General features: G+C 37.7%; 1 protein-coding gene across 3 annotated transcripts in view; it reads left to right on the forward strand.

Annotated features, from left to right (window-relative positions):
- LOC114946394 (homeobox protein Nkx-2.4) overlaps window positions 1–27,572 on the forward strand; it is a 40,986-nt gene that overhangs the window by 2,247 nt on the left and 11,167 nt on the right. For all 3 annotated transcript variants that reach the window (XM_029322855.2, XM_029322854.2, XM_085489758.1), the window contains 4 exons: window positions 804–930; window positions 1,178–4,142; window positions 11,675–11,973; window positions 22,953–23,039. In XM_029322855.2, the coding sequence (XP_029178688.1) occupies window positions 3,389–4,142; window positions 11,675–11,973; window positions 22,953–23,039 (1,140 nt within the window). In that variant the 5' untranslated portion in view covers window positions 804–930; window positions 1,178–3,388. The remainder of the gene's footprint in view (window positions 1–803; window positions 931–1,177; window positions 4,143–11,674; window positions 11,974–22,952; window positions 23,040–27,572) is intronic.

The following is a 27,572-nucleotide window of genomic DNA, read 5'->3' on the forward strand; positions in this document are numbered from 1 at the left end:
ATCTTAACTTTATTCAATTATATTAAAAAAATTATGATCATGAAACAATTAATAATATTTATGTGCAAAGAAAAATTTATTGAAACACATTATTTTATACACTAGTATACATAATGATGACCAATAATTAGGCCAATAAATTTCATAAAAAATCGAACAATTAAATCACATTTCTTAAATATCGCAGTGTAATATTTTTACAATATTGTTTTTTGTATGTATTACATTGTTACAATATTTCTGTAGTTTACTAAATTTTTACCATTTTAACGTTTATACAAAATTTAATTTTAATTTACAATTTTGCTGCAATGTGACAAATTTTTTTTTGTATTTGTTATAAGAAAAACAAAGATTTCATAAAGAAACATTACAAAAATAAAAATAAATATATAATTAGATTTTAAGATAGTGTATGAAAATAAATTTCTAAATTATTAACACGGATAAAGTCTAAGAAAAAATTATTATCTATAAAAATGTGAAAGTAACATTTATTTACATACTTTTATATAAACTGGTAACAAATAAAAGAGCTATAACAATATTACAGCAAAACTTGTTAATTAAGAAACTTATTGCTTTCACAATTTTTATGAATAATATTAATTTACGATTTCTAAAATTATTCATATACATACAAGCATATATGACACACAAGCACATACATTTATAGATAAAGGGAATCAATATTTAAAAATAACTGTTAAAACTAATAGTTTTAATATTAAACTTGCGAGATTTAAAATTATTTCGTCTGCTGAAACATTTATATTTATATACATTTTTATTGAAACAATTAGGGAAAAAGAGAGGCACACTTGAACGCTGGAGCAGATGAACAATTAAAATACCATGCATCAAACAGTGGCATTTTTGTACTTTTAAATAATTGTACAAAAAGCACTTAAAGGCTTCCTATTTTATGCGGTACGTAATATTTATATTATTTAAATATTCTGTTCAAATATTCCTCTTTTTTCTATATGTAATGCACATTTGTAATTCTATCCATACATTGATGTAGATATCAAAACCAATGATTTACATTGAATTAATCGACGTACACAAATTAACAAAAGCATACATATAGAGAAATTGAGCACAAGTTATCACATAGAAGTTTGTCGAACATTTCATTAAGATTAGGTCGCTAATAAATAACATGCTTTTGCAGGTAAATTTGTGTACAACAGCCTTTAAAATAATAGCACTCGAGCTTGCACCAGCGCATTGATATATCGGGTACACAGGAGCGAACCTCGTCAAGATATCACCCACGTGAAAAGGTCAACACCACTGAATGTCAAATTCCCACGTTCGCCGATAATAGCCACAAGAGAAGAACAGAGTGACAGAAAAACCTCTCCTCTCGCGCGTACCATTCGTTCGCAAAGCTCGCAACAAGAATCTTGGCAGGAGCTTGATGCTGCGAACTCTCGTGGGACTTGCGTCGTGAGACTCGGATTTGTATCCGCTTGGTGGCAGATGCGTGACAGCACCATGACGCAGATTCGAAAAGTACCGTCGGCTGCTGAGCCGCGACGAGGATTTCGGCGCCGATGTGATGCCGTCGAGGAACATTTTTCCGTCATTAATTTTTCCCCTCCATTTCGTCTTCGGCTCCGCCCGAGGGATGGTTCCTCGTTGCCGCTACGATTTCGGGGACGCAGTCGCACGATCATTCCTATTGGTAGATAAGCACCGACAGAATTCCACACCGCCACCAACGACGTGACAGCTGACGAGGTAAGCTCGTCCCACCATGGTTCACGATGACGACCGACGCGATCCAATGAGCGAGATGTTGGCGTGTGCGCACTATCCGATTGGCGAAGTTTGCCCAATGGTCGTACGATGGATCTCCCGGCATCCACTTCCCCCGGATCGCGGCTTCTCCGCACCTCTCCACGGCGTATGGAAACCCTTCTCTCACACGCAAAAGGGGACATCTCATCACGACTCTTGGTAGCAGGCACTTCTCCGTAGTGGGCACTCCACTCATCGTGTCGTCGTACGGGTTCTCCGCGAGAGGCTGCGGGGCCTGTGTGCCCGGGCGGGCGAGCGAGCGAGCGAGTGAGCGAGCGAGCGAACGAGCGAGCGCGAGCGGGCGAGCGCTGGTCGAGTGGGTCTAAGCGGCCGTGAGGACCTCTCCAGGAGTACCCGACAGAAGTCCTCTCCATTCATTCATCCATCCATCTAGCCAGCCAAGCCAGCCAAGCCAGGCAAGGCAGCCACCCAGCCAGCAAGCCAGCCAGCCAGCCAGCCATCCATCCATCCATCCATCCATAGAGCAGGCTCTTCTCCTACGGAGAGAGAGTGTATCCTCGACGAAGGTGGAGGCGAAGCGTAGAGTGGTACATCTACCATCGTCTCTCTATCGGCGGAATCCAAGGACTCGAAGACCCCCGTGTGATTTCAGTCGGCCGCCGGCCGGCTCTGGCCGGCCACTATCCTCGACCACGTGTGTGTAAGGTCGACAGGCTCTTTCGACCACGTTCGCGCGTGCCACCAGGATTTTCGAAAGGCAAAGTCGCAAGAACGATACATCGGCTACGCTCTCCTCGGTCCAACGGTATATCGAGAGATTTAACGATCTATCTCCCGGGTGTCATCCGAGTTGGTCGCCGGTCGACTGCGCCATCGATTTTTCCACTCGGTTTGCTGACGGTCGCGGTTCGTACGCCATGCAATCAAGACGATTCTTCGTCCTGAACGTCATCCTTGCGGTTTGCGAAGACCTCTTCTAGGAAAAAAGACAAAGAATTACCTAGAAGTACGTGAATGAAGTTGTATCATATATCATCGATTAATAATTAAAAACAAAAAAATGCGCAGTGAATGAAGATGAACATGTTGAATTCGATAGTCGCCGAGAAGAAACGTTCGTGATATCTGAGATTGATTAAACACTTTCAGTGAAATACTCGTGCTTGTGTCAAAATTTCTGTTCTCGCAAACTATGCACGCATTTAAACGACGCGATCGGGATCACAGGAAGGAAAACCGAGAGACGAGAATCGTGGCGGATGATTACGAGTTTTATATCTGTTTCAGAAGATAAAAGGCTCCGGTGTTGGTGAAGAAGAAAAAAAAAACAGGATCTTATTGTGCGCGTCCACGTGAGATCTGTCACTTGGAGAAGTGAGCGACAGTTGTGTCATTGTGCGCGATTAACTAAGGACTATTCGAAAAATTCCCACGAAGTAAAGATTAAAAAAAAAAAAAAAAAAAAAACGTTCGCGCGAGATAATTGAAGAGTTAATCGATCGAGGAAGCTACGTTCGTAGTAGCGTCATAATGTCACGCCGTTGTTACGTCTAGCGCCGGCCTCATCATTCCGCGAAGCGCGAGCTTCAAGTACTTCGACGGCGTCGGGCTCGCCGAGATGAGCGGCGGCAGCGGCGGCAGCGGTGGCGGTGGCGGAAATGGCGGCGGCAATCAAGGCGGCAACGGTAACGCCACGACCTATCATCAGCATCAGCAACAGCAGCAACAGCAGCAACAACAGCAGCAGCAGCAGTCGCAACTGGAGCAGGCTGGCCTGCTGTCAGATCTCAATGGCATCGATCTGGCGATGAGCCTGTCGCCCAAGCAACACTCGTCCCACGTGCAAACAGCCGGCGGTGCCCACACGACGCCCTTCAGTGTCACCGATATCCTGTCGCCGATCGAGGAGTCTTACCGGAAGCTCGAGCTGGCCGCCGCTGCCGCCGCCGTCGGGGTCGGCGTCGTCACGCATTCCCAGGCCTCGCCCTACGGTAACGCTTGCGGTGCCCGGGTGGGCGGCAACACCGGTAGCTCGAGCGCGAGCAGCGGCAGCCCGCCGTTGCACGGCGGCTCGACGCCCGGCGGCAGCACCCCCGGACCGGTTTCCTCCGTTGCCAACGGGGCCGCCCCCGGTGGCGGCGGTAGTGCCGGCGGCGGCATGAGCGCCATGGGTAATCCTTACGCCACCATGCAGCTCACCTCGCAATATCAGCAATACTGTGCCGCGGAATTGTCTCCGTACCATCACGCCGGACCCGGCGTCGGCGCCACGGCCACCGCCGCGGACCCGATGCGGTCCCACGCGGTCTCGTCGCACCATCATCCTTGGTACGCACCGGCGCCCCCGGCCACCAACGACCCGCGCTTCGCCAGTGAGTACCTTTGTCTTTCCTTGCTTCGTTTACGACGAGAAGTGATGTCCTGCGTCCTGCTTCTTCGATGCGAGAAAATCCGAGGAGAAAATTTTCAGAACTCTAGGTCTCTCTAGAAGCTGTATTATGTATACGTAATCTCTAGCAAATTGTTATCAACATACGTGTGATACTCGCGGTTTTCTCCGCATCGGAAAAGTATTCATATTTTTTTGCAAATGTGACGGCGTATGTGAAATGCGTGAATCTAATTGAAAATGAGAGAGAAGGATATAATTTATAAAAATTCTATTACTTAATTCTTTTTTCTTTTTTTCGCAATCTTTAATTTGAAAATCCCTACTTTATATAGTAAAATATTTAGAATCCGTCATTGAAGCACGTTAAACTAATTTATGTAATTAAAATATATGATATATCTGGTGTAAAAAAATTAATAATTTATTCTAAACAATTTGCAAGTTATGATTTATATATGTGTAAGAAATATTTTCAATAGATTTAGATTTTTAAAAGAATCTTCATGTTGGAAATAAATGTCTGAACAAATTAAGATAATTTCAACAGACGCTTATATAATATAAAGGAAATTAAAGAAGCTAATTTATGAAAGTGAAAAAAAGAAAAAACATGCCTCTCTCATACATATTCATATAAAACCAGAGACAGAAACGCATTAATATGATTGAATTATCGATTAACAAACAGTTCTCTTTCAATATATCTCATTCAAATTTTATGAAATAATTAAAAAGATTTGCTCCTATATTAAAGTGTTGTTTGCAAGTTTCTCCTTTTAAATATATTACTGTGCGATATTATATAAAAAATAGCTTTACTAATTGTAACGAATAAGGGATCATTTTTACATTTGAGATTCAAAGAGCCTCTCTAGAATTATCAGGACTTTAGTCATCAGATCGAATCGCTCAAAGTGAATAAGTTTAATTTTTGCTAATTAGAAAATAATAAAATTACTGAAACACATTCAATATATTATAGATGTAAATCAGAAAGTATTATATCAATATAGGTTTTAACATATTTTAAATATAACGTATTATTGTCGATTTATATTGAAGTATATTTCCAAGGAAAATATTTGTAAAGTATCTCTCTTTTTTAACGACAACTATATGTTAAAATACAGTAACATACAGAATTTCTATTATATCTGAATAAAACCCCCCCAAAATTTTTTAAATTATTTTAGAAAATAATTAATGAGTGAGATATATTATCTTATAAATATACTTTATATATCTGCTATTAAATATTTGTGCAATACATACAATTGACACCCTGCATGCGCGTAAAGAAATAATTTACTTACTTTATCTTTCGCATATATACATATGCTCTTTGGCTTCGAACCATCCATTAAATTTTCATGAAAAGCTTTCGCAGTTAAGAATTCAATGTCGATGTGACTCTGTTATCTTCGTCTATTCGCTTAAATGGCTTTACGATTTTTAATGGAGGGAATATTTTATCAGGTACATTTACACACGCACATACACACGTTCACATTTACATGCTCGTCGGAGACGAGCACAAAAAGCCTCCGCGTACCTCGTCTACATATTGATTAATTCAGTGGCTGCTTCGACGGATTACGGACAGTTAGTCTGTCCGCTAAACGTTACCGAGTTATCGAATGCAAACAGTCATTCTGTCAGCCTGTTAAATGAGTTTCGAGGGGTCTGTATTTATCGGCGAGGCACGGCGTAGTTCCATATAGAATACGAACGCCGTGTTGTACCTTATTCTCAAAGAACGCGCGTTCTGTCTGACGATCATCGTTAACATGCAAAACCGGCATCTCGCATCAACGATTTACACCTGTTATTTAATCGACGTCGGAAAAATTGACGAATGAAATCTTTAGGGATAGAGGAATCACGTGCGCGAATCAATCGGATAGATTTGTCGAATTAATCTTATACCTTGCACTCTGTACACGGAGAGAATTTTCTTTTAGAAAGGATCAATTCCTGAAAATCATGATAATCGTGAGACAATATATGATGTTTTTTATTGTGATCAATATTAATCAAAGAAACTTTATAAAATTCTTCCAATATTATATATTGTTCCACGGTAACCATAATTTTCAGGGTGAAGTCTAAGAGAAAATTTTCTCTGTGTAGAAATGCCGGAAATGTCTTCTTCCGAAGAGAAAGAGAGAAAACGAAACATGTATATATATACGTTGTTCTCGGATAAAAAACCTATATCGCACAACCGGCTATTCCTTCCGCCTCTTAAGAGTCACGTCCGTCACGCTTTTATCGGCGCTTGTAAGCGACAGGATCATGGATATCTTAGCTCCATTTAAGGATTGATGAGAGAGTCGGTGTCGCGTTACAAAGCTGACGAAAAAGCGCTGTCGTTAATTGGTAAGAAGAGATGCATCTCTCAGTTCACGACCGTCTCTAAGTGCTGTTCGAGGGAAGAAGACTACATTTTATTTTCATCCCCCACAAGTTGACATATAGGTATATATATGCGCGAATACAGAAATTTCTTATAAATAAATTATAACGCGTAATCGGGAAATAGGAGTTTATTCAATTACATAGATTACAATAATGTAGCTTTTCGAAGAAAATATAAATAATTATTTTTTATTTTAATCATATTCTTTGATCTATATTTCATAGATAATTGGTTGTTTTTATAGAAATATAAATAAGTAACTATCTCTAGGACATTCATTTAAATTTCTCGATTTTAAGGGCAATAACAAACCCAATTATAACGAAAACGAAGATGATTAAATCTTTAAAAAAATCAATTTGATTTCAATTGCCTCTTCGCGTTTATTTATCTAGTTTATCGTTCACAATTTTCAATTTCTATTGTTTCTCTAAACAGAAATGGATAATTGGATGCATCAAAAATATTTGATTTCAAAATTGAAATAAAAATAAAAATAAAATTATATAAATAATTATATAAATAATATAAATTTCTAATATAAATCTAAACAAGTCGTTGTTCTATCTTTTGCTAAGCTCTCTTTATATAATCCTGAAAAAATGGAGTCGTACATGTCAATATTTTCTTCGACAAGGTATCCGATGCGTATTTTGTCCGAGAAGAGATACATTTTAAAGATCGGTTCTTGCGCCCTACACGAGTATCCTTTCAAGTTCAATTATCCGTAAAGTAAAGAGAAGCAGAGAGAGAGAAGCGGTAGGATTCGCACGACGATACTCCTTAAGTGGGACAGTTTAATAAAAGGATCGACGCGCGCGTGAGAGAGTGTCTTTCTCTCTCTTGCGAGGGAAATGTGGAAGCTTTCGACACTCGGGAGACATCCATTTGGATGTCCGGAACGCGCGAGTTTCGCGTTTCAGTGTCCACATCACCGGAGAGCGAGGAACCACCTCGCGCATACCATCGTCGGCCAACAATGCGCATCTTTCGTACGGCTTGTGTCAACAAGCGTTCGTCCCGAGAGTGGATTTTTCGTCCGTCTCGCACGCGCCACAATCCTCCGATCTCGCCCGTGTATATAGTATATATGTATATATATCGATCCAGAATTCGAGAAAGCGGCGACGGTCGCCGCTGGACCGAGGATTTTAGTTAAACAAACATAAGCGAGACCGGTCCTCCCTCCCTTTTTCTCTCTCTTTCTCGAATTTAAAGGCCCGGATATACGTTCGAATTCGATTTCGCGGACTTATCTCGTTCCTCTCTCATCCCCCTCGCAAAATAAACACGTGGAAAAAAATTCTCGCGAGAACGAATCGCTCTTCCCGCGAAATTCGTTTCGCTGAAACTCGTAGTTTCTTCAATTTCCATTCGGTGTACCTAATTATAAAATGATGCAAGTCCATGTGACTGAAAATGAAGAGTGCATGGAGATTTATTTGAAAATCGTTTGTACAACGATAATTATTATAAGATTAAATGATTTTCCGATTTTTTTTCTTAGAATTTACCTACCCTGAAAATTATGATAATCATGGGAAAATATTGGGAGAATTTTGTAAAAGTTTCTCTGATTAAATATTTATCACAATAAAAAATATTAATATCTACTACAATAAGATATAAAAAATGTTCGATTAATTTTACTATATGTACGTAGCAAAATTTACTACCATATTGTCCCACGATTACCATGAATTTCAGGGTAAATTCTAAGAGAAAATTCTCTCCGTGCAGAAGTGCTTATCCAAATATTCCGTGAATGAATAAATCTTGTAGTTTGTTTATTTTAATCGTGCCTCTGTGCACAATTTATTAATAGACTTCATAATTTTCATATATCATATCGAAAGTCATGTGTATTTATCATGAATCTATCAGTCTTCTTGAGAGATGTAGCGTTTTAACATTGTTGTTAGTTGGCAGTTTGACGTCTTTCGATGATATATTGTACCGATCAAACGTACTGTTACGCGTTCGTGATTTGCATTTCAATAACGTTCTATTAAAAGCCTCTGATCTCATGTGTACGTCACGTTATTTAGTATAACGTCATTAAATTTTTTTTTTTACATTTTTTTATAAACCACATTTCACGCACACACTACCCAACATTTATACTCTGCGTTAACAACAATATGATTATTTATTCCTTTATTATCGAGCTCGTTTATCACGATCAGCAATTATCACGACTGCGGAAACGGATTCTGTAGGTATATTATAATAATATGAATAATAATATGAAGAGAGAGATATATATATATAATTATGAGGATTTGAAAAAGGATTATAAATCTTATTTGAATTCTATAAGCTTAACAAATAAATTCCAAGTTTGAATTGATATTATTAATTAATCCATTATCTACGCATAGATGGTGAAGTTTCATTTGTGATGTATTGCACAACGTGAAAAATTATGCGAATGAAATTCCGTTGCGAATTCCATCGCAAATTACACGTATAGTAATGTGCTTAAGCGACTTTACGTAAGATACAAAACACGCAGGTGGAATAAAACTTAATCTCGGAATTATGCAATAATTGCACAATTAACATGGAATGAAATTAATTATGCGGCGATTAAATGAGATATAGCTTTTATCCCGTCAGGATTGGACGTGTTTCACGCTGTGGGCGGTACATGAAATTTCATAGTCCGTGATTCGGAGCGAGAAATCTTGGGCTTTTGTCACCTAATTGGAAGTTGAAGGGCCGAGACGTGGTGGTTTCTCCCGCCCTTCGGTTGCCATGCCACATAATTACGTTTTGAAACGATGCGGCTGCTCGACGTGAGGGTAGAGGCGCGACGCCGGTGGTCACAGGTAGACCTTGTTGGAGAAACGTCAATTTATTTAACGAGTTGCCTGCACGCGCGTTGTTCGCTCATCTCTCGCATCGAGAAAGAGAGAGAGGGAGATCTCCGCCTTCGTGTATTGGCAGAAGTTACATCGGAACATCCCGTCCATCCGGATATTCATTGTTCTCCGTGATCGCTGACAAGCAGATCCCTAAAAGGGATCTTGCATCTATACGCGAGAACGTGATAATTTACGTCCTCGCTGGGATTTGTCATAGAAATTTATTTTAATGCGGCATTAATTTATTATTAATGCGAAGTAGTATAATTGCATTTCGACACTATGCGCAGAGAATTTTGCTCTTAAAATTTACCCTGAAAATCAGCATGGTAATCGTGTGAAGAATTTTGTGAGCTTCTCTGATTAAATATATTTTGTATCTTATTGCGTGATAGACATTAATATTTTTTTATCGTGATAAATATTTAATCGGAGAAACTCTCAAAAATTCCTCCGCAATATTGTCCCACAAGATTTCTCATGCACATATAAAATAATAAAATAATTTATGAATAAAAAGAAGAAGAAAAAAGATCTTTTGGAGAAACAAGCCCCTTAGAAAGGGTCGCCGCATATCATTAAGAGATTATTTACATTTCGCACGCTGTCAAATGATTTGTTGGAAAATGTCAAATAGACTAAGCAAGCTGGTTTCGATGAATTCAAATGCAGGACGCGATGTCCCGATGACTGGCGCCGAAAGAGACTAGGTGATGGTCGAGTGCTCGAATCGGCTATCGAATATAGGCTATCGTGCACAACTCGCTCCGGATATCCGCGTAATGAGAGAGATGGGGATGGGGGGTAGGATATCCCCCGACAAAAAAAGAGAAGAATCCACCATTTTTTTTTCGGCGCGAGCAATAATATAGTATTGCTTTCGTTTATACGCTCTTCGGAGAGCTCCACGATTTCTCTCCCAGACGGGCGCGCCGAGGTAAACAAATTTGACGGTGTTTGTTCCTGGGCTCAAGTGGTATTTTTTTCTCGCCCTCGGCTCAACCTGACGGCTCGGAGAATACGGTTCGTTCTCTCGCGGGCATAATAATTCGGGACTTCATTCCGGGACCTCCCGTGCACCGCGGTGACGTAGCACTTCGCAGCGCCTAAATCGTTCCCTTTGTTCGCACGAGGTTCATCTTTGACAGCTCCTCGCCAACTGACAAGGGATAGACGACCGCTCGCTCGTGGAGCCATTGGATATAGCTTTCGGTAGCTCTCTCGCAGAGAATCACTCGGCTTAAGCCAGTATATACTCGTGACAAAATATATGAACGTGTTATAATCTAAGTTATGATAAAGTCGCGTAAGAGTTCCGAGATTTTTCTTATAAGCCTCTTTATAAGCCATGTATGTTTTACATACATTTCATACAGTATTGTGCAATTTGACGACTTTGTTATATTTTTTATTAAAAGGTTTGAATTTTTTAAATATTAATAGACACAATTTCGATGATTTGTATTTTAAACTATAGATTATAAAATATAGTATCCACGTGGAAATTTTCTTTTAGAATTTACCCTGAAAATCATGGTAATTGTGGGACAATATTGGAAGAATTTTATAAGGGTTTTTTTGATTAATATTTACCACAATAAAAAATATTAATATGTACATAATAAAAATTTTACTTGGAACATATTTTATATCTTATATTGTGGTAGATATTGATATTTTTATTGTGGTAAATATTAATCAGAGAAACTCTTAAAAAATTCTTCCAATACCGTATTATCCCAATTACTATGATTTATAAAATAAAGAAGAAATATTAATATGCACATAATAAATTTTAGTATATGTACATAGTAAAATTAATAATCTAACATATTTTATATTCTTATTATGTTAGATATTAATATTTTTTTAAACTTCTTTCAATACCATCATGATTTTCAAGGTAAATTCTAAAAAAATTCTCTCTGTGTATATTAGCATATTAATAATAAACTATAAATTTAAATATATTCACAAAAGAAAAAAAAGAAAACGAGGAAGATGAAGTTACAACATCAGAATGTTTCAAATATATTATCGAGATTCTCAAAGATTTCGAGATCTCGATGTCTCGAAGATTTCGAGAGGAAGCTCTCGAAGAGAATTTGAACGTCTTTCGGGAATCTTTCGTCGCGAAAGAGTACGTGCGCTAATTTACGTTAGAAGTAAGAGGAAAAGGTACACGTGCAAGGTGTAATTTCTGATTGTTTTCAATATGTTTTGCAGTCTCGCGACTGATGGGCGCCGCGGCGGCAGGCGGGACCAATATGGCCGGCTGTTCGGTGGGCCAGTCGATGGGCGACGTAACCAAGTCATCGGGGATGGGGGTGGGCGTCGGCGTCGGGGTCGGCGTCGGTATGGGCGTCGGCGCGATGCAGTTCCCCCTCGCGCAGAGACGGAAGAGGCGCGTGCTCTTTACCCAGGCCCAGGTCTACGAGCTCGAAAGGCGATTCAAGCAGCAAAAGTACCTCAGCGCGCCCGAACGGGAGCATCTGGCGTCTTTAATTCATTTAACGCCTACGCAGGTACGTGATTAATATTTATATATCACTTTAGGTTTGCGCGTATTTAGAGTCAGAAATCCTATAACAATAAAGTGTTTCAACCTCGAGTTCTGCATAGATTTGTTGAACGTACATGGCCTGTGAAAATATAAATTGCTTTTTGAATTTGTGACTCTCTGACGTAAAATATATATTGCTGAATTAAGTGATGAAGATAATTATTTTATTTCTCTGTGTCACTGCGAAATTTTATTTCCAACTTTTCTAAAATATCATCTGTATACATGATATCTTAACTTCAATTTCGAATTAATTCCTTGACAAAAATGTCGACACTTTAATCATTCTTGCATAATTAGTCTCAAAAATGAAAATACTTTTCATATAATAAACCTGTATATCTTTCGATAAATTAATCAAATCTCAATTTAACAAATTTAAAATATATTGAAAATATATCGTGATAAAAAATTGCAATAAAGTGATATGTGTTTCCATATTTTTTGTAAAGGAAAAAACAATCTATTCTAATACGAAAAAAATATCCCGAACGATCGATTCATATGCTCTATATTTATCCTACAAATCAGTCAGAGAGTCCGGCAATTCGTTAAGTAGATATATCTCGCATAATTATCTAACTTGACGAAGCGCTGCATTATGCAATTATCGTTCAGCGGACAAATAGGATAGCCGATTTGTACGAACGCATTCATTTTCATTGGACGCAGATAGTAGGTCCGGTCGGCTGGATGCGGCACCGCATCCAATCTGGCAACAATAAATAATTGTTACGTGGCTCATTGGCCGCATCCTGCGTCCGTACACGGGTCTCCCCTTCGTTCGGTCTATCGTTCCGTCTACCGTTTGTCTCCTCCGTCTGCGGTTCAATTCACTTATCAGCCCTTTGAAAACAATAAGCGCGTCGAATTGTCCGTTTGCCATCGCCTAATGTGTGTGTATGTGGCGCTCCACCGACAATAATAATATCCATACAAATGAACTTGTATCAAAAGCATCACTGGACGCTTTTTTTCGAGAGATTAGTTTAAAAAGAATGTGTCATATTTCAATATTTATATGCCACGATTTATTTATCATCGATATATTGATACCCGAATTATAATGTATGAATTTAGATACTTTTATGATTCAAATATCTTTAAAGGATAAAAGATATATCGCGGAAATTCAATTGTCATTAATATTTGATTAGGGATAAATATGATATTTGCCATTTGTTGGAAAACACGAAATTGAATCGAACAGAGTCTGAGAAGAAAGCTGTACATATTCGTGAGTGAGCTTTAAAACGGAAACGATTGGCTTCCTTAGACCGGAAGTCGAGCGTCCGCGCGAGGCCCTTGGCACGACGATGACGAGTCGATTCCGAGTCAAGCACGGAAGTCGGCAAAGAGGTCTGATTGCAATCAGCCGGGATTTTCAGGCACGAACACAGAAACGGTACGAGTTTCGCGATAACGAGTTCGGCGGTAGATGGTCGCGAAAAATACCGAAATCGAAAATACGAGAAGGGGAGACGATTCACGCGTTTTCCTCTCTGCGCGCAATTTTTTATCTCGTTTTGTACGATGTAGAAAAATTGCATTTTATTTGTGCATATATATTTTTCTTGTTTCATTTTACAATGTATATATATATATATATATATTTATATTCTTTATTCGATGTGTTTTTAACTGCATCTACTTTGTTTTCTGCGTTTTGCATAAAACATATTTCATGTTTCTAGTATACCTATATCTTTTAAATTTAATAAATTTCGTTATACACGTGTACACAGAGAGAATTTATTCTAAAAATCATGATAATCATAGGACAATATTGGAAGAATTTTACAAGAGTTTCTCCGATTAATATATTTTATATCTCTCTTATTGTAATTAATATTTTTGATTTTGTCAAATATTAATCAGAGAAACTCATAAAATTCTTCCGCAATATTGTCCCACGATTACCATGATTTTCCAGGATAAACTCCAAGAGAAGATTCCACATTTTGGTGTATGAGAAATCGACCGTCGATTTTGACCAAATATCTTCTGTCACATTTTATTCCCCTGTAATCGTAACGTAGTTTAACGCGATTATCGATCGCGTACAGAGTTCGGTTGCCCGTCATTTCGGAAAGAAAATCTCCCTTTTTTGCGAACGTAACTCGCAATAAATGGCGACGATACATATCGGAGCTCGTGACGATGCGTCGCATTTATCTCGCGTCTTTCTCGCCTCCCTTCGGCACGGGACATACGCAGATGGGTACGTGTCCCTCCATTTTGCGCTTGCATTGTTACTCCAAGTACCCGGAGCCTCCCTCTGCACCCTCTCACCCCGCTGTCCTTCGCGCGGCGCGGTGTTACAATGCCTAGCCACTCCTGGCATTGTTACCGGTATTGTTATTATTATCGCTACTGTTGCCGGTTGTGGCCGAGTGGCGAATGGAAAAGCAGAGGGCCGGTGAGCCAGCTGCTATGTTGAGTGCCGCATTAGAGGCAAATTACACTCACCCCCCTCCCTCCCCCTTCACGAATCCGCCTATCGGAACCTTCATCCCTTCCCCTTTCCGAAAAGTTCCGATCTGTCAAACCGTTCGCGAAAAAATTCATTATCAAATCTCTGCGCTTAGACATATATATAAGTATATCTGCAATGGTTTTGCAAATTTAATTCGACTTTGTTAAGCGTCAGAATTGCAGTCGTATTATTAAAGTACGCAACGAACCCGGAAATGTTGATGATGCGAAGGCCTAGAAGACGTAAGCACATCTCGAGGAACGTCGAATCACGGGGTATAAAGTCGCGGATAAGAGACGGCACGAGAGGGATGCAAAAATGGAGGATATCTCGTTCTATCTTTCTCTGGTGGTCGCGCGCTTACGACTTAGCTACGCGAATAATAATCATAATAATGGGTTTGCCATGGTACCACATCGAGCTCCCCGGGATCTCATCCCTCTGATGCTGCGGTCGACAACCCCATGGCGCGCGCATCGGAAGAGGGATCGAATCCTGTGGAGCAGAGGGCGAGTTCAATGCCGTGTAAACACGTCGCTACCGCCGTTGTCGAGATCCATCGACAAGATCGGAGAGACGAGAGACAAAACGCCAGATCGAGACAGCGCGATCTCTACGCGTTCTCCTCTTCCAGGAAGGGGAAGAAGGAACGGCGCCATTAACAGGGTTGTTCGTTTCTATCCTTCCTTCCCTGTTCAGAATCCGTCAATTATATTCTCGATATATATATATATATATATATATATATATATATCTTTATCTAAAACTTTCGCCACGTCGGCTTTCCCTTAATGAAAGTTCCGTTCGAGACGGATACTATTTCTCGTCGCAACAGGTTTCTTAAATCTGTCCGTGTCTAGGTATGTATATTTTATTTTCACACTGAGTAATTGATATTCTTTTTTTTTTTCACAGAAATTTAAATCATACAAAATTCTAATATAGATTTTTATTTTAATTAATTCGTCAACAATTAATTTGACATACATGATTTCACTTGATATGAAGTTTCTGTCGTGCATAATTGAAATATTGATTAAAGTGATATTCGTTATCGAGAGAGTTTTTCGTACTTTTCTCCGGTTTAAAATAAAGTTTTTGTTGCTGTAATAACTAAAATTTCTTGAATTTTTGACCGTCTTAAGTGAGGTGTACCAGCAGCAATTTCTTGGTTGTCAAATGCATGCATGGTTAATTGAACGTCCTGCAACGCGTGCGCGCATCTCTCAAGTGCACTCCCGGCACCCTCGCATAATAACGCACACATGAATATGTCGTTGGCTTTTGCAGTCCGCGTTTCGCCGCGATATCCGCATAGGCAGAATGTGGCCGACATAATTGCATCTCTTTCTCCTGCTTCTTTACCCGCACATAGGTTCACCTGGCATCGTGTCTACAGATTAGTGCAAAAGTTGTCGAGTATCTCGTCTTTGACGGTTTTATCGACATTTCTTTTACATCCCCACAAACAATCTGCCTTTCCTTATAAAGATTTTTATTAAAAAACATATTAAATAATCAATTAATTTTACTTATTGTTAGGTTTTAATACAAGTCAATTTTTTCCTCAAGATTGTTTCTATATTTGATTAAAAAATCTGCTGGTAATCACACATATTTTTGAGATTTTGTTAAACGTTAAACTTACAATTAGTGCAATGAAACAAAATGATAAAATCAAGTCTTTTTTTTTAAATAAATTTATGTAACTTAATTTGAAATCTTGTTTTAAAATGTGTCAAAGATTTTTCACACATATTTATATTACTTTCCACAATGAATTTTCATGTCCATTTGCCAATAATAACATCCACATTTACATTGCGCGCTTACGAATTTCTTGAAATTTGTCAGAAAAAAATGACTTTTTGTGCTTCGCCCTGTAGCGAGTTCTTTGTAACTCTGAACGCATTCTCGACACGTGAGGGTGCATATATTCGAACCGCAAACATCAGCATCCCTTATATAACGACATTTTCCCTTTAGCGCTTTAATCCTTTTGCGCCTGAAAAGACATTGAAATTTAAAAATCCGAATTGATAAAAAAAGACACGATCTACATGTCGATGAATATTTAATGCCCTTTATTATTGTATTCTCTTTTATAAAATAATACGGGGTAATCATCTTTCATTTACAAAATTTTTGAGCAATTTGGAGTCGAATATTTATTAGTAATAAAAACATAATACTTTTCAGAAATTAGGAAGAGTATGCAAATATATAATAAGAATTTATTCTTAAATTTTTTAATAAACTTTATTCGAGTGAAAAAAATTAAAAATTAAAAGTTCGTAGAAAAAAATAATTTTCTTCGACATTTTCAGGCGAAAAGAGATTGCTTCTGATTAAAGAAAAATTCGTAAATAAAGAGTGTTCTTATATTTTGACAGATAAATCTACGCTAATTATACCACATAAAATCGATCGATTTTTACATATATTTGTAGAAAAAATAGAATGTGAACCAAAATAGGATAAAATCACTGTCGCGCGATGTTCACATATACGTATATACTGCACTTCTCTAGACACACATAATTACTCCACGCATCGGTTCACAGTAACCAGAAAGTCATTTCTATTTGAGGGCTGAAAGACCCCTGGTTTTCAGGCATCACGCTGGGTAATCGGTAAGTCATCTCCGACCGACGGCATTGAGTTAAAACAACAAAAGGGAGGCGGAATCGTGTTTGTCCTCGGGCTACCACTCAGCAGGGTCAACACGGGACAATTAACAGCCCTAATCATAATTTGACGTTAGTTGATCCCCGGTAGTCGCGCAGGTTCATCGTCGCACGTGGGGGTGAGCACTTTGCGCGCAAACCTTCGCATGTCATTATTCTCTTTTCGCAGACTCGAAAAGTGAACAAATCTCAAATACGTGTCATCGAAGGAACCAAGCAGCGATTGTTTGAACTGTCATTCGAATGTTTAATTTTATGCAAGCAAAACTATTTATTTTGCACTCTTTTGGAAAGAATCCCGGTGATGAGGAAGAGAGAGTGTGTGTGTATGTGTCATATACGTCTCGTTTGAGCCCCGGACCTCGTAACGAACCCCAACCGAGAACTACCCCCTGGTTCGAGGTTGTATTATAGGCCACCAGCCAGATCATCCGGGCGAAGGTTGGTGTCGAGTGAAATTGCCCGAGGAGGCTCTGTTGTACCTAGAGCTAGAGTGAAACGGGGGAGGTCGAGAGGGAGGAAAGGCAAGCTCGCCGTCAACCCCCGATGTACTCGCGACGTAATGACGTTACGCTAACTTGATCAATCGTCCACTCTAAGCGCCCCCGTCTCTTCATCCCCGATCACATCCACCTACCTATCCTATCTCTAAACGGGCTCGACTCTGTCGAGCAGAGGCTAACAGATACTCGATGCTTCCCGAACGCGTGTCGACGGGTTTGTACCACACGCGTGCGATATAATCGCGACCCTCGACTTTGTGGCGTGCCACCCACCAGATTTATCGGCATTCAATGAGCCAACTAATGTCAAACGGCGACACGCGTTATCCGGATAACACAGATCTTTACAATGAGCGAACGATAGAGAGAGAAACGATGCTGAACTGCGTTCGATCTGCTCTTGTACATACTTTGTTCTTCAGGTAGATATTTATACATTTTATGTAATTATATAACAGTTTGAAGTAACATGCACGCTTTGGTATTTCTCGTGTAAAGTTTCCTATAAGATATTTTATTTCACAGATCACGTATGTGCAAGTGTTTTTAATGAACATTTTTTTATCATTTCAAATTTAATTTGAAATTTAATTTAAATTGTTTTAATTATATTAGAGTATCTCTTCATATTATAATATTAAAGTTTGAAAAGAATCATTTATAAATTATTCGATCGGTTACATAAATGAGTCATCTTGTTTTATTCAGCACTCCCTCGCGTGTTTATCGCGGGCAAACAGATTTGCGAAATTAAAATAACTGCGGCTCTAAAGGGGATCTTATTTCATAGCGCTGTCAAAAATTCTGCAAAATACCTGTCTCGAAAAATAAAATTTGATTTTATTCGAAAGCGCTCGAATTCGCTCCCTCTCTTTCTCTCTCTTTTCAATATTAGCGATGGAAGAGAGATGCTAGAACTCAATGGACAAAATTCACACATCAAAGCGCTTGTCGTTCGAGGTCGACATTGTTAGCCTTGAATTTCATGCCTGCGCGCCGCGTTTCTTACGTACACAGCAGTTATATATCCCTATCTTGTTTAACTTTCCCTGTTTACACACCGCATCGCGGCGGGAGAGATGGACAAACGGACTGACGGACGGCAGTTCCCTTGAAATAACAATTCGCTGCGCGCGCCTCGGCTCGTCGCTTTCGATCGCTTCGAATCTTTCACGAGTGCGCGCGCGCGCAGAACCTGGTTGGATTTGTACCTCGTGCGAGCATTCACGGTATAATAAAATACGTACAATATGTGTATCCTACGCGCGAATCCTACGCGATTATCGGAACTGGAAATGTGTGACGTGTCCGTGTACATATATAGTTATGCATGGACTCTCTTAAACTGAATCGGTGCAAATAATTGAGATCTCTTGTCGCTGATTAAAGCAGTGACACGGTTTCATTGAAAAAGGCACACTATCAATTATTTATTATTGATTATTCTTCTTAGTGAGAATGAAAAAGTAAAGTATGTACACGGAGAGAATTTTCTTTTAGAATTTATCCTGAAAATATCGTGGTAATCCTACAACAATATATGGTACTGGAAGAATTTTATAAGAGTTTCTCTAAATGCATAGTAAAATTTATCGAACATATTTTATATCAAAGAAATTCTTATGAAATTCTTCCAATAAATTGTTCTGATTACTATAATTTTCAGAGTAAATTTTAAGAGAAAATTCTCTCCATGCATGCTTAAATGTCTGCAAAATTTTCATGTTTAATTTAAAGTAGATATAAAAACGAAGGAGATTGATAGAAGAGAGATTGTTAATAAATTTAAGAATTTAATTCTATAAGAGAAAATTCTCTCCGTGATAGAATAGAAAATTTAATAGCTTTATAATGATAACATAAAAATAAAGAATAATTTATTAATAGCTTCAATTACAAATATATAATAGCAAATCAGTGAAGTCTTACCGAAAGAATCAGTTAATGATAGTAGCCCTTTCACAATCACAAAATTAAAAAATCTTATAATATATTACATACGAAATATAAATAGAACTCTCCTCACTATGAAAGAAGTCACAAGAATGTTTGCTGATACACCTGAAGATCCTGGACGCTAGATCAGCTGTTTTACGTCATTGTCGTTACCTTTCGAACTAGAAACCAGAACGTTTGAGCAGAAAAAGAATCGCGAAAATAGAGGATCAATTTAGACGAGAAGGGATTAAAACCCCACGGAAGCGCGAGATCTAGAAGATCTACGTCACACAAAATTCCTACGTCATACATCCCGCATGTGAGCTCGCGAGGCAGAAGTAAATGACTGTTTGTAGATCTCTCGAAGTCTCGGCGTACGTAGCCGAAAACTCGAGCCTCGAGTGGATTATCGGTAGAAAAGGAATTAACGAACGGGAGCAGCGAAAGAGTACTTTCCTCGTCTAGTACCTCTTCGTGGCTTTTAGATAAGGCCTCTCACCCCTACGCGAAACCGGTCGTGCCACAAAGCGTGCGTAAAAATTCACGCAACGCGAACGACGGGGAAGACTAGTTTCTTTCGCGTTAATGTTGCACAAGATGAATTTGCACGGTTTATTTTTGCCAATAATTCCGGACTTCATTTTCTAAGTAAACAACACACGTATGTGTAACATGATCTACCCTGAGTTTTTAATGTAGGTACATGAAAATATAAGTAACAGCATAAAAAAATAAATTACTTGTGTAATTATATAATTGTAGAATCCATAAGACAAATATTTTATTTAAGAAATTATTTTTGATAGTTATTATCAAATTGATATTTCATTTAGAATAACAATCCATTTTTATATCTCCATTTTTTTACATAATTATCCATCCTTTTATTAAATATGTATTAATTACGAGTGTCTTTACGAGCCGAGAATTTTCTCTTAGAAAATCAAAGAAAATCGTAGGACAATATGGTATTGAAAAAATTTTACAAGAGTTTCTTTGATTAAATATTTACCACAATAAAAAATATCAATATGTACATAATAAATTTTACTATGTGCATATTTGATATCTTAATATTTTTTATTGCGGTAAATATTAATTATAGAGAAACTCTTATAAAATTCTTCCAATACCATATATCATCCCACGATTACCATAATTTTCAGGATAAATTCTCTCTGTATATTACGATCTCGTCTTATAAAGTTGGCAAACAAAATAGTGTAAATTCGAAGACGCAGATGAAATAATAGACTGGCAGAAAATATAATCGACCGCTGGTATTCCAGCCACGTTCGGGGAACGAACAGGGCACACACCCCCGAGTGGGGTAAAGAGGAATTTTCGAGGGTGGAGTCGATCCCGCTAATATTCAAAGAATTAGACAGACGGCGGCGAGTTCTCGAGACGCGATCGGCTGGACGGACCCCCTTAAAGTGCTTTCATTGCATTCCCGACACACGCAACTCGGATGTATAATGGGGGGTTGCTTCATGGAACCAAGTTCACCAGCGTAACAACAGCCACTCGACGAGGTTACACGCGGTAACATATGCGCTCTACGAACCAGCACGATAAGAATCAAAACGAATCAAACGCACGTAACCGAGTTTTGTATCTCGTCGATCGGAGAATCCTGCATGGCATCTGACAAATTTTAAAATGTGAAAACTCCATGTTCATATACTCATTCGCAAACTTAATGTTCAGCGAGCATCTAAGTTTCCCTATATATCATATCTGGATTCTGAATTTATATGCCATACGCACAAAATGGTGTTTAATTGAAAAAGTATTTCCTAAGAAAAGTGCTATAATTTTTATTTAATTAACCGAAGAATTTCTTTTTTTAGCCTAGTGAAAGGAAAGGCGGTTTTTTGAGTTTTCGCTAGGAGCAGTCGCGTGCGATTAGGGTCGCTCGAGGCCGCTTTTACGGCAATTGAGCTAAGCGATCGGGGAGTCCGCGCGCAGCCGCCTGAACGAAATCGGGATCGACATCTGCTTATGACAGTGGCGCGTTATAATCCGCGCTATATGCATTATGCACGCTTCACAGAGGCGGTCTAATCGTATTCACACATTGTTGTCCGGCCACGAAAACAGCGAGCCATACATCTTACCGGTTCATTTAATTTTTAATAGATTTCGCTCAACGCACACACATATGTCGGTTCGAAACACCAAAAAAAATTTGAAAAATTTACTCTATTTTATAAGAATAAGTTTATGTAAAATATGTAAATTATTCTAGAAAGAATTTCCTTTTAGATTTTACCCTGAAAATTGTGGTAATCGTGGGACAATATGGTATTCGAAGAGTTTTATAAGAGTTTCTCTGATTAATATTTATCACAATAACAGTATTGATATCTATCACAATAAGATATAAAATATATTTAATCGGGGTAAATTGTAAGAAAAAATTCTCTCTGTGTACATTTTATTTTAATTGCCAAAAAGAGGTATAAATAATATCGTAATAAAAGTCGCTCTCCTTTTGACATCTTCATTAAGGAAAAATCAATATTAAATTTGTTATACGAAGAATGAAATAATCGAAAGACCATTTATTGATCTCAGGACATTTTTTAAATATAACGCAATAGATAAAAAATATGATATTTTAATTTGATAGAAGATTTAAAGTATTTAAATTCTCGAAATATAGTGAAAAATGAAATTGTTTTCAACATTCTTGCGCGTATAAAATTCGTAATAAAACGGGGGCGCGTCTCGATAGAGAAGTCTTTTATGAAACTCATAGGTCTCCTTATTCTCTCCTTTCTTACATGAAATATCCGCATAAAGTGAACGAGGCGTTAAATTCCCCTCTCGAAGAAATAACACGGACTTCTAACTGTGGATTACGGACTTAGAGGATCGGAATATATGTATAGCTAGAGGCCGGTTGAAAGTGCGCGTCTGACAAAGGCCCGTACCCCCGCCTTTGAGAAAACATTTCAGGAACCCTACCTGGCGAGATATAGTTCGCGTACGAGACATGTCGTCCGTTTTATTTCGACATAAGAGACTTGACGCTGCCGCTGATCTTAAAGCTTCGTAGAACTGTGTATTTTTTAGACTTTCATACCGAGCTTTTTCTCAAATTAAAAATTCCCAGGTGTAAAATCTATGATTTTAATCGTGAAGCTAAAGAGATCATATATCGTGCATATTGTTGCATCTCGTCGAAACTGAATAGATAATTCGAGGATTCTCTATTTTCTCTATTTTATCGCGAAATCTCGACGCGGTATTATTCAACGTAAAGCACCAATTACGGTATTAATTACTCTGTTCAATTAAGGTCTAATTGTTTTTTTTGTTTGTTTTGCAGGTGAAGATATGGTTTCAAAATCATCGGTACAAGTGCAAGAGGCAAGCAAAGGAGAAAGCTATGGCCGAGCAAAACGCCCAAAACCAGGTAATTACACAAAGTCTCGTATCGTAAACTCTTTCGAGGATAAAACGCTCGTTGAATATAAAATAAATTCTGTAAGAATACAATATAGAACCAAGAGATATCTAACAAATTAATTTAATACAACTAATTAATTAAACGCTTATTGCTATTATTTAATAAATACATAGGTAGGTATATGATTCTCATTTGGATCCAATTTATCATGAAATTTATTATACAGTAAGAATATTCATTTCTAAATTGACAGACGAAACTGTCAAGAAATAACGCGCGATTTAATATAGAGATCCTGTGATACTGCAAAAAATAAATAAAATTTATGCCTGCTAAAGAGATCTCCAGCGTTGAGGACATTTTTCGACTATAGAGAAAAATCACACGCACCAAAATTTTGACGATAGTAATCTAGTCAGCTGTCAGATACACATTTTCCTTCACGCACTCGTCATCGAGATCTTGCTATATCCTGTCTTCGTGTACCATCGTTCCGACGATTTTAAAACAATGACAGTCGACGCACTCGACGAAAATGTCGCGTTCGATCGATCCGAAATAAAATGGCTTTAAATGAGAAATATCACGGAAGCCGCATAAATCCTCGCGTCCGCATCATATTTCGCTTCGAGAGCGCCACTCGAAAGCGATTTTGCATTTATTTTGTTATGTCATTTGGGATTTCCGAGGGAGATCGCGCGTCGTCGTCGACGAGAACGATAAAATTGCTCGCGTTGAGCACGTAATCACGCGCGCGTTTTACGCGGCTCAAAAATTTAGCGCGCGGGATTACAATACAGAGCCGGAGCGGAAAATAGCGAGTTTGTATGCGCGCATATCCGTCGTCGGGGCTGAAATTCAATATTATACTATATAATCCAAGTTAAAAATGCACGAGATATATGTACCTTCGATCGGAATAATCTCCCGCGCTTTAAAGGCATTCTGCGCAGCATATATATATATATATATATACTATTATAATAGGCGCACTTCCTTTGAAATGCGGGAATAATGGTGTATTACCAAATATTTCGGAATTCACTTTTGCCTCCAAGTTATTTTTCCCTCAAATATATTCCGGTATTACATTATTTCAAAGCAAGTGGGAGTTTCATAACACCGGATACGATTTCGTATATGTTTTGTGCAGGATATCTTTACACTTGTAGTTTCGCGAGAATTTAAAAGTGTAGTTTTTTTTCGCAAATTTTTCGAATTTTTTATTTTCTACTGTTTTTTCGGCAAAATTCCACAGCTATCATTTCTGCAATTTTACAGTCTTATTTGGCACAATACTCCGAGTGCTCTAATAAATAAATATAGAAAAAAATATAGAAAAATTCTTGTCAGATTAATATACTTAAATTTATCAAAAATTTTATAAGCAAGATGTAAAAACTGTATATTATATTCTCATTTCTTTGAAGCTCGATTCAGATGACTGAATTATTTTTTTTAAATTATAGATATCGATATATTTGAACAAAATCAATTTTACATTAATTAAATATACATGCATATAACAGTAATTTGGTAATATACTTAAATGATACACGGAGAGAATTTTCTCTTAGAACTTATCCTGAAAATCATGGCGATCATGGGACAATATATTAGAAGAATTTAATAAGAGTTTCTCTCTTATTAAACATATTTTATATCTTATTGTGACAGATGTTAATATTTTTTATCGTGGTAAATATTAATCAGAGAGAAACTCTTATAAAATTCTTCCAATATACTATATTGTCCCAATTATTCAAATTCAAATTCTAAGAGAAAATTATTTCCATATACTTACACGGCATTATAATCATTCAGTCAACAGCTTGCTTCTTTTGAAAATAAATTTATAGGTGAATAAAAAATCCATCTGCAATAAATTAATATCATTTTCATTCATCTTTCGCACATTGCGTCATTCAACATATTATTCCCCAAAACTTTAGTATTTGTCTATCAAAATAAACGACATATGCGCACACGATAAACAATGTTCGATGCAGTGTTAAAATAATCGATATTGTATTTTTATTGAATATTTTTCGTTTGAAAAATTTGAATAGGATAACGATATATCGCGAGTAATTTCCAACAGACGAGATCGTCGAGATATCGGTAGATGCAACTTCGAAACGTGCCATGTCTCTCGGATCTTTCCGACGCATAATCGAACACGAATTGTGTCCCGCCCTGCCTTCGGAAGGATCTTATTCAAAAGAAATCGTGATCATACATCGCGATCATACGCGGGTTCCTTTTGAATATATTATAATGTCGTGTATTATATGCATTGTCACGAAAACCGCGAGTGTTCAACGCCGACGGTAAACGTGCGATTCTCGTTAAATTGTCAAATTCACAACTCGAAATGATAAACTATACATATAGAGTAGTGATAAACTAAAATAAAAACGCGACGATTAAATAGTCGAGAGAAAGAGCCCCGACATTAAACTTAATTTTTTTATCCTTCAATTTCTGATGTCGCACCTGAAAATTTGCGAAGCTACTTCCGCAATTAGGAACACAATTTATTTTTTTCTTAAATTGTAAATAATATCTTGGAGTATTGTAAATATATTTGGATTGTTTGCTTTTTTGCCTTTTTTTCATGATGATAAGCGGAAAGAATCGAACACAAATGTGATTTGCAACAAAACAAGGACGCGAGTAATTAAATTTTCGCGCGAAAGTGAAATGTGCCACTTCGTTATCGCTTTAGGTCGGATGATATTTTCGCGAAATATGAGTATCGTTTTGGTACAGACGCGGCGCGACGGTATATGGTAAGCGGATTTTTTTTGTTGCGCACTTTTTCGAGGGACACCGTCGCGCTCATTGAAATTCGATGAGAATATAGTTTACGCGAGAGAGTCGAAATGCACTTCTGAATGATACGTATTTTTTCACTCGGTAGGATATTAGATCCGGAACCAATAGGCTTCACGCGTTTATCGATTATTCGGAGAACGTGCGGAGAGAAAGAATTTGCTGCTGTCGCAGCAAAACCTCATCGCTGTTACTATCTATTTCGACGTAAATACCATCAAACTCCGTAATAATCAACTACTCGATATTGTGAGGCAATCCAATAATTTTGGCGAAAAATTCAAAAGCTGAATAGAAACATTTTCGACTGGAACAAATTTAATAATCAGAAATTACATGAAAATAATTACGAGAGAAAAAATAGAAACATTTTCGGTTAGAATAAATTTAATAATCAGAAATTACATGAAAATAATAACGAGAAAAAAAAAATAAAATAAGAATCCAAAATATAATGCAAGAAAAGCTTTTGTCACGTGTCTCTTGACGTTGTAAAACGTGTCCAATTTTTGTCTGAAATTTGCTCCGATTCAAACAGAGTTTCCCAATCGCGAAGATATACCTGACGGGCCGAGATCGGGACAAGATCGATTATTCTTTACAGTATACAATGGACTCGATGTATCGCGTATAGTGATGCCTCGTAAACAGGCCGTATATAGCATTAATGAAAGTTATCTGACGGACCGATCTGCGCGAGGGCGAGCGATTCTTCCGCCCGGCAGCCACGGCCGGTCGGCCGCCCTATAATTTACTCGTTAGTTTGTCGTGCTTCCGTAGACACGTTTTCATCACTCTCCCTTCTGTCCGATCGCGATTTCTTTCCACTCGCGTTATCTTCGATAATAACGCGATTAGCTATTTTACTCGGTTATATCGTTACTTTACAGTCGCGACTATCATTTTCTCACTTATTTCTTCTGATACTAATTTCACAGAACATCTGCTATTTTTTCACATTTTTAGATTCGAAAAAATCTAACTTTTTATTTATCTATTGCTACATTTTTGTTATATATACTTATATTTTTTAGAGAAATCTTATATGATGCTTTCATTAATTCTGAAAAATTAATTATCTATAAGTCATCGATCATCTGTTAATGTGTAACACACAGAGAGAATTTTCTCTTAGAATTTACCATGAAATTATAGTAATCGTGCGTGAGACAATATTGGAAGAATTTTATGTGCTTCTCTGATTAGTATATTATTAATATCTACTACAATAAGATATAAAAAATATGTTCGATTAATTTTACTATGTACATATTAATATTTTTTGTGGTAAAAATTAATCAGAGAAACTCTTACAAAATTCCTTCAATATCATATATTGCCCTAAGATTACCATGATTTTCAGGATAAATTCTAAGAGAAAATTCTCTCCGTGTATGATTATAATAAAACTCTTGTCAAAATCGATACACATCTTTGATAAATCGATCAAATGTGTTTGCTTGCATGTTCCACAAAATAAACTCTTGATGTGAAGAGAATAAGTATGAACTCTGAACTTGAATCTAATATCAATTTATAAATCTTTATCAATAACTAGATTAACATAATTTAAACAACCTTCTCGATATAATATTGAAACGCGAGAAATGCCTGTCACAGGAAAAAGATTTATTATTATAGGAATCCGCTATTCTTCAACATCTTGTCGCATCGCAATGCAAATCGCAAGACGTCTAATATATG

This window comes from Nylanderia fulva, unplaced genomic scaffold (genome assembly GCF_048542155.1).
Source record: "Nylanderia fulva isolate GAGA-0341 unplaced genomic scaffold, ASM4854215v1 Scaffold9, whole genome shotgun sequence".
NCBI classification, from domain to species: domain Eukaryota; kingdom Metazoa; phylum Arthropoda; class Insecta; order Hymenoptera; family Formicidae; genus Nylanderia; species Nylanderia fulva.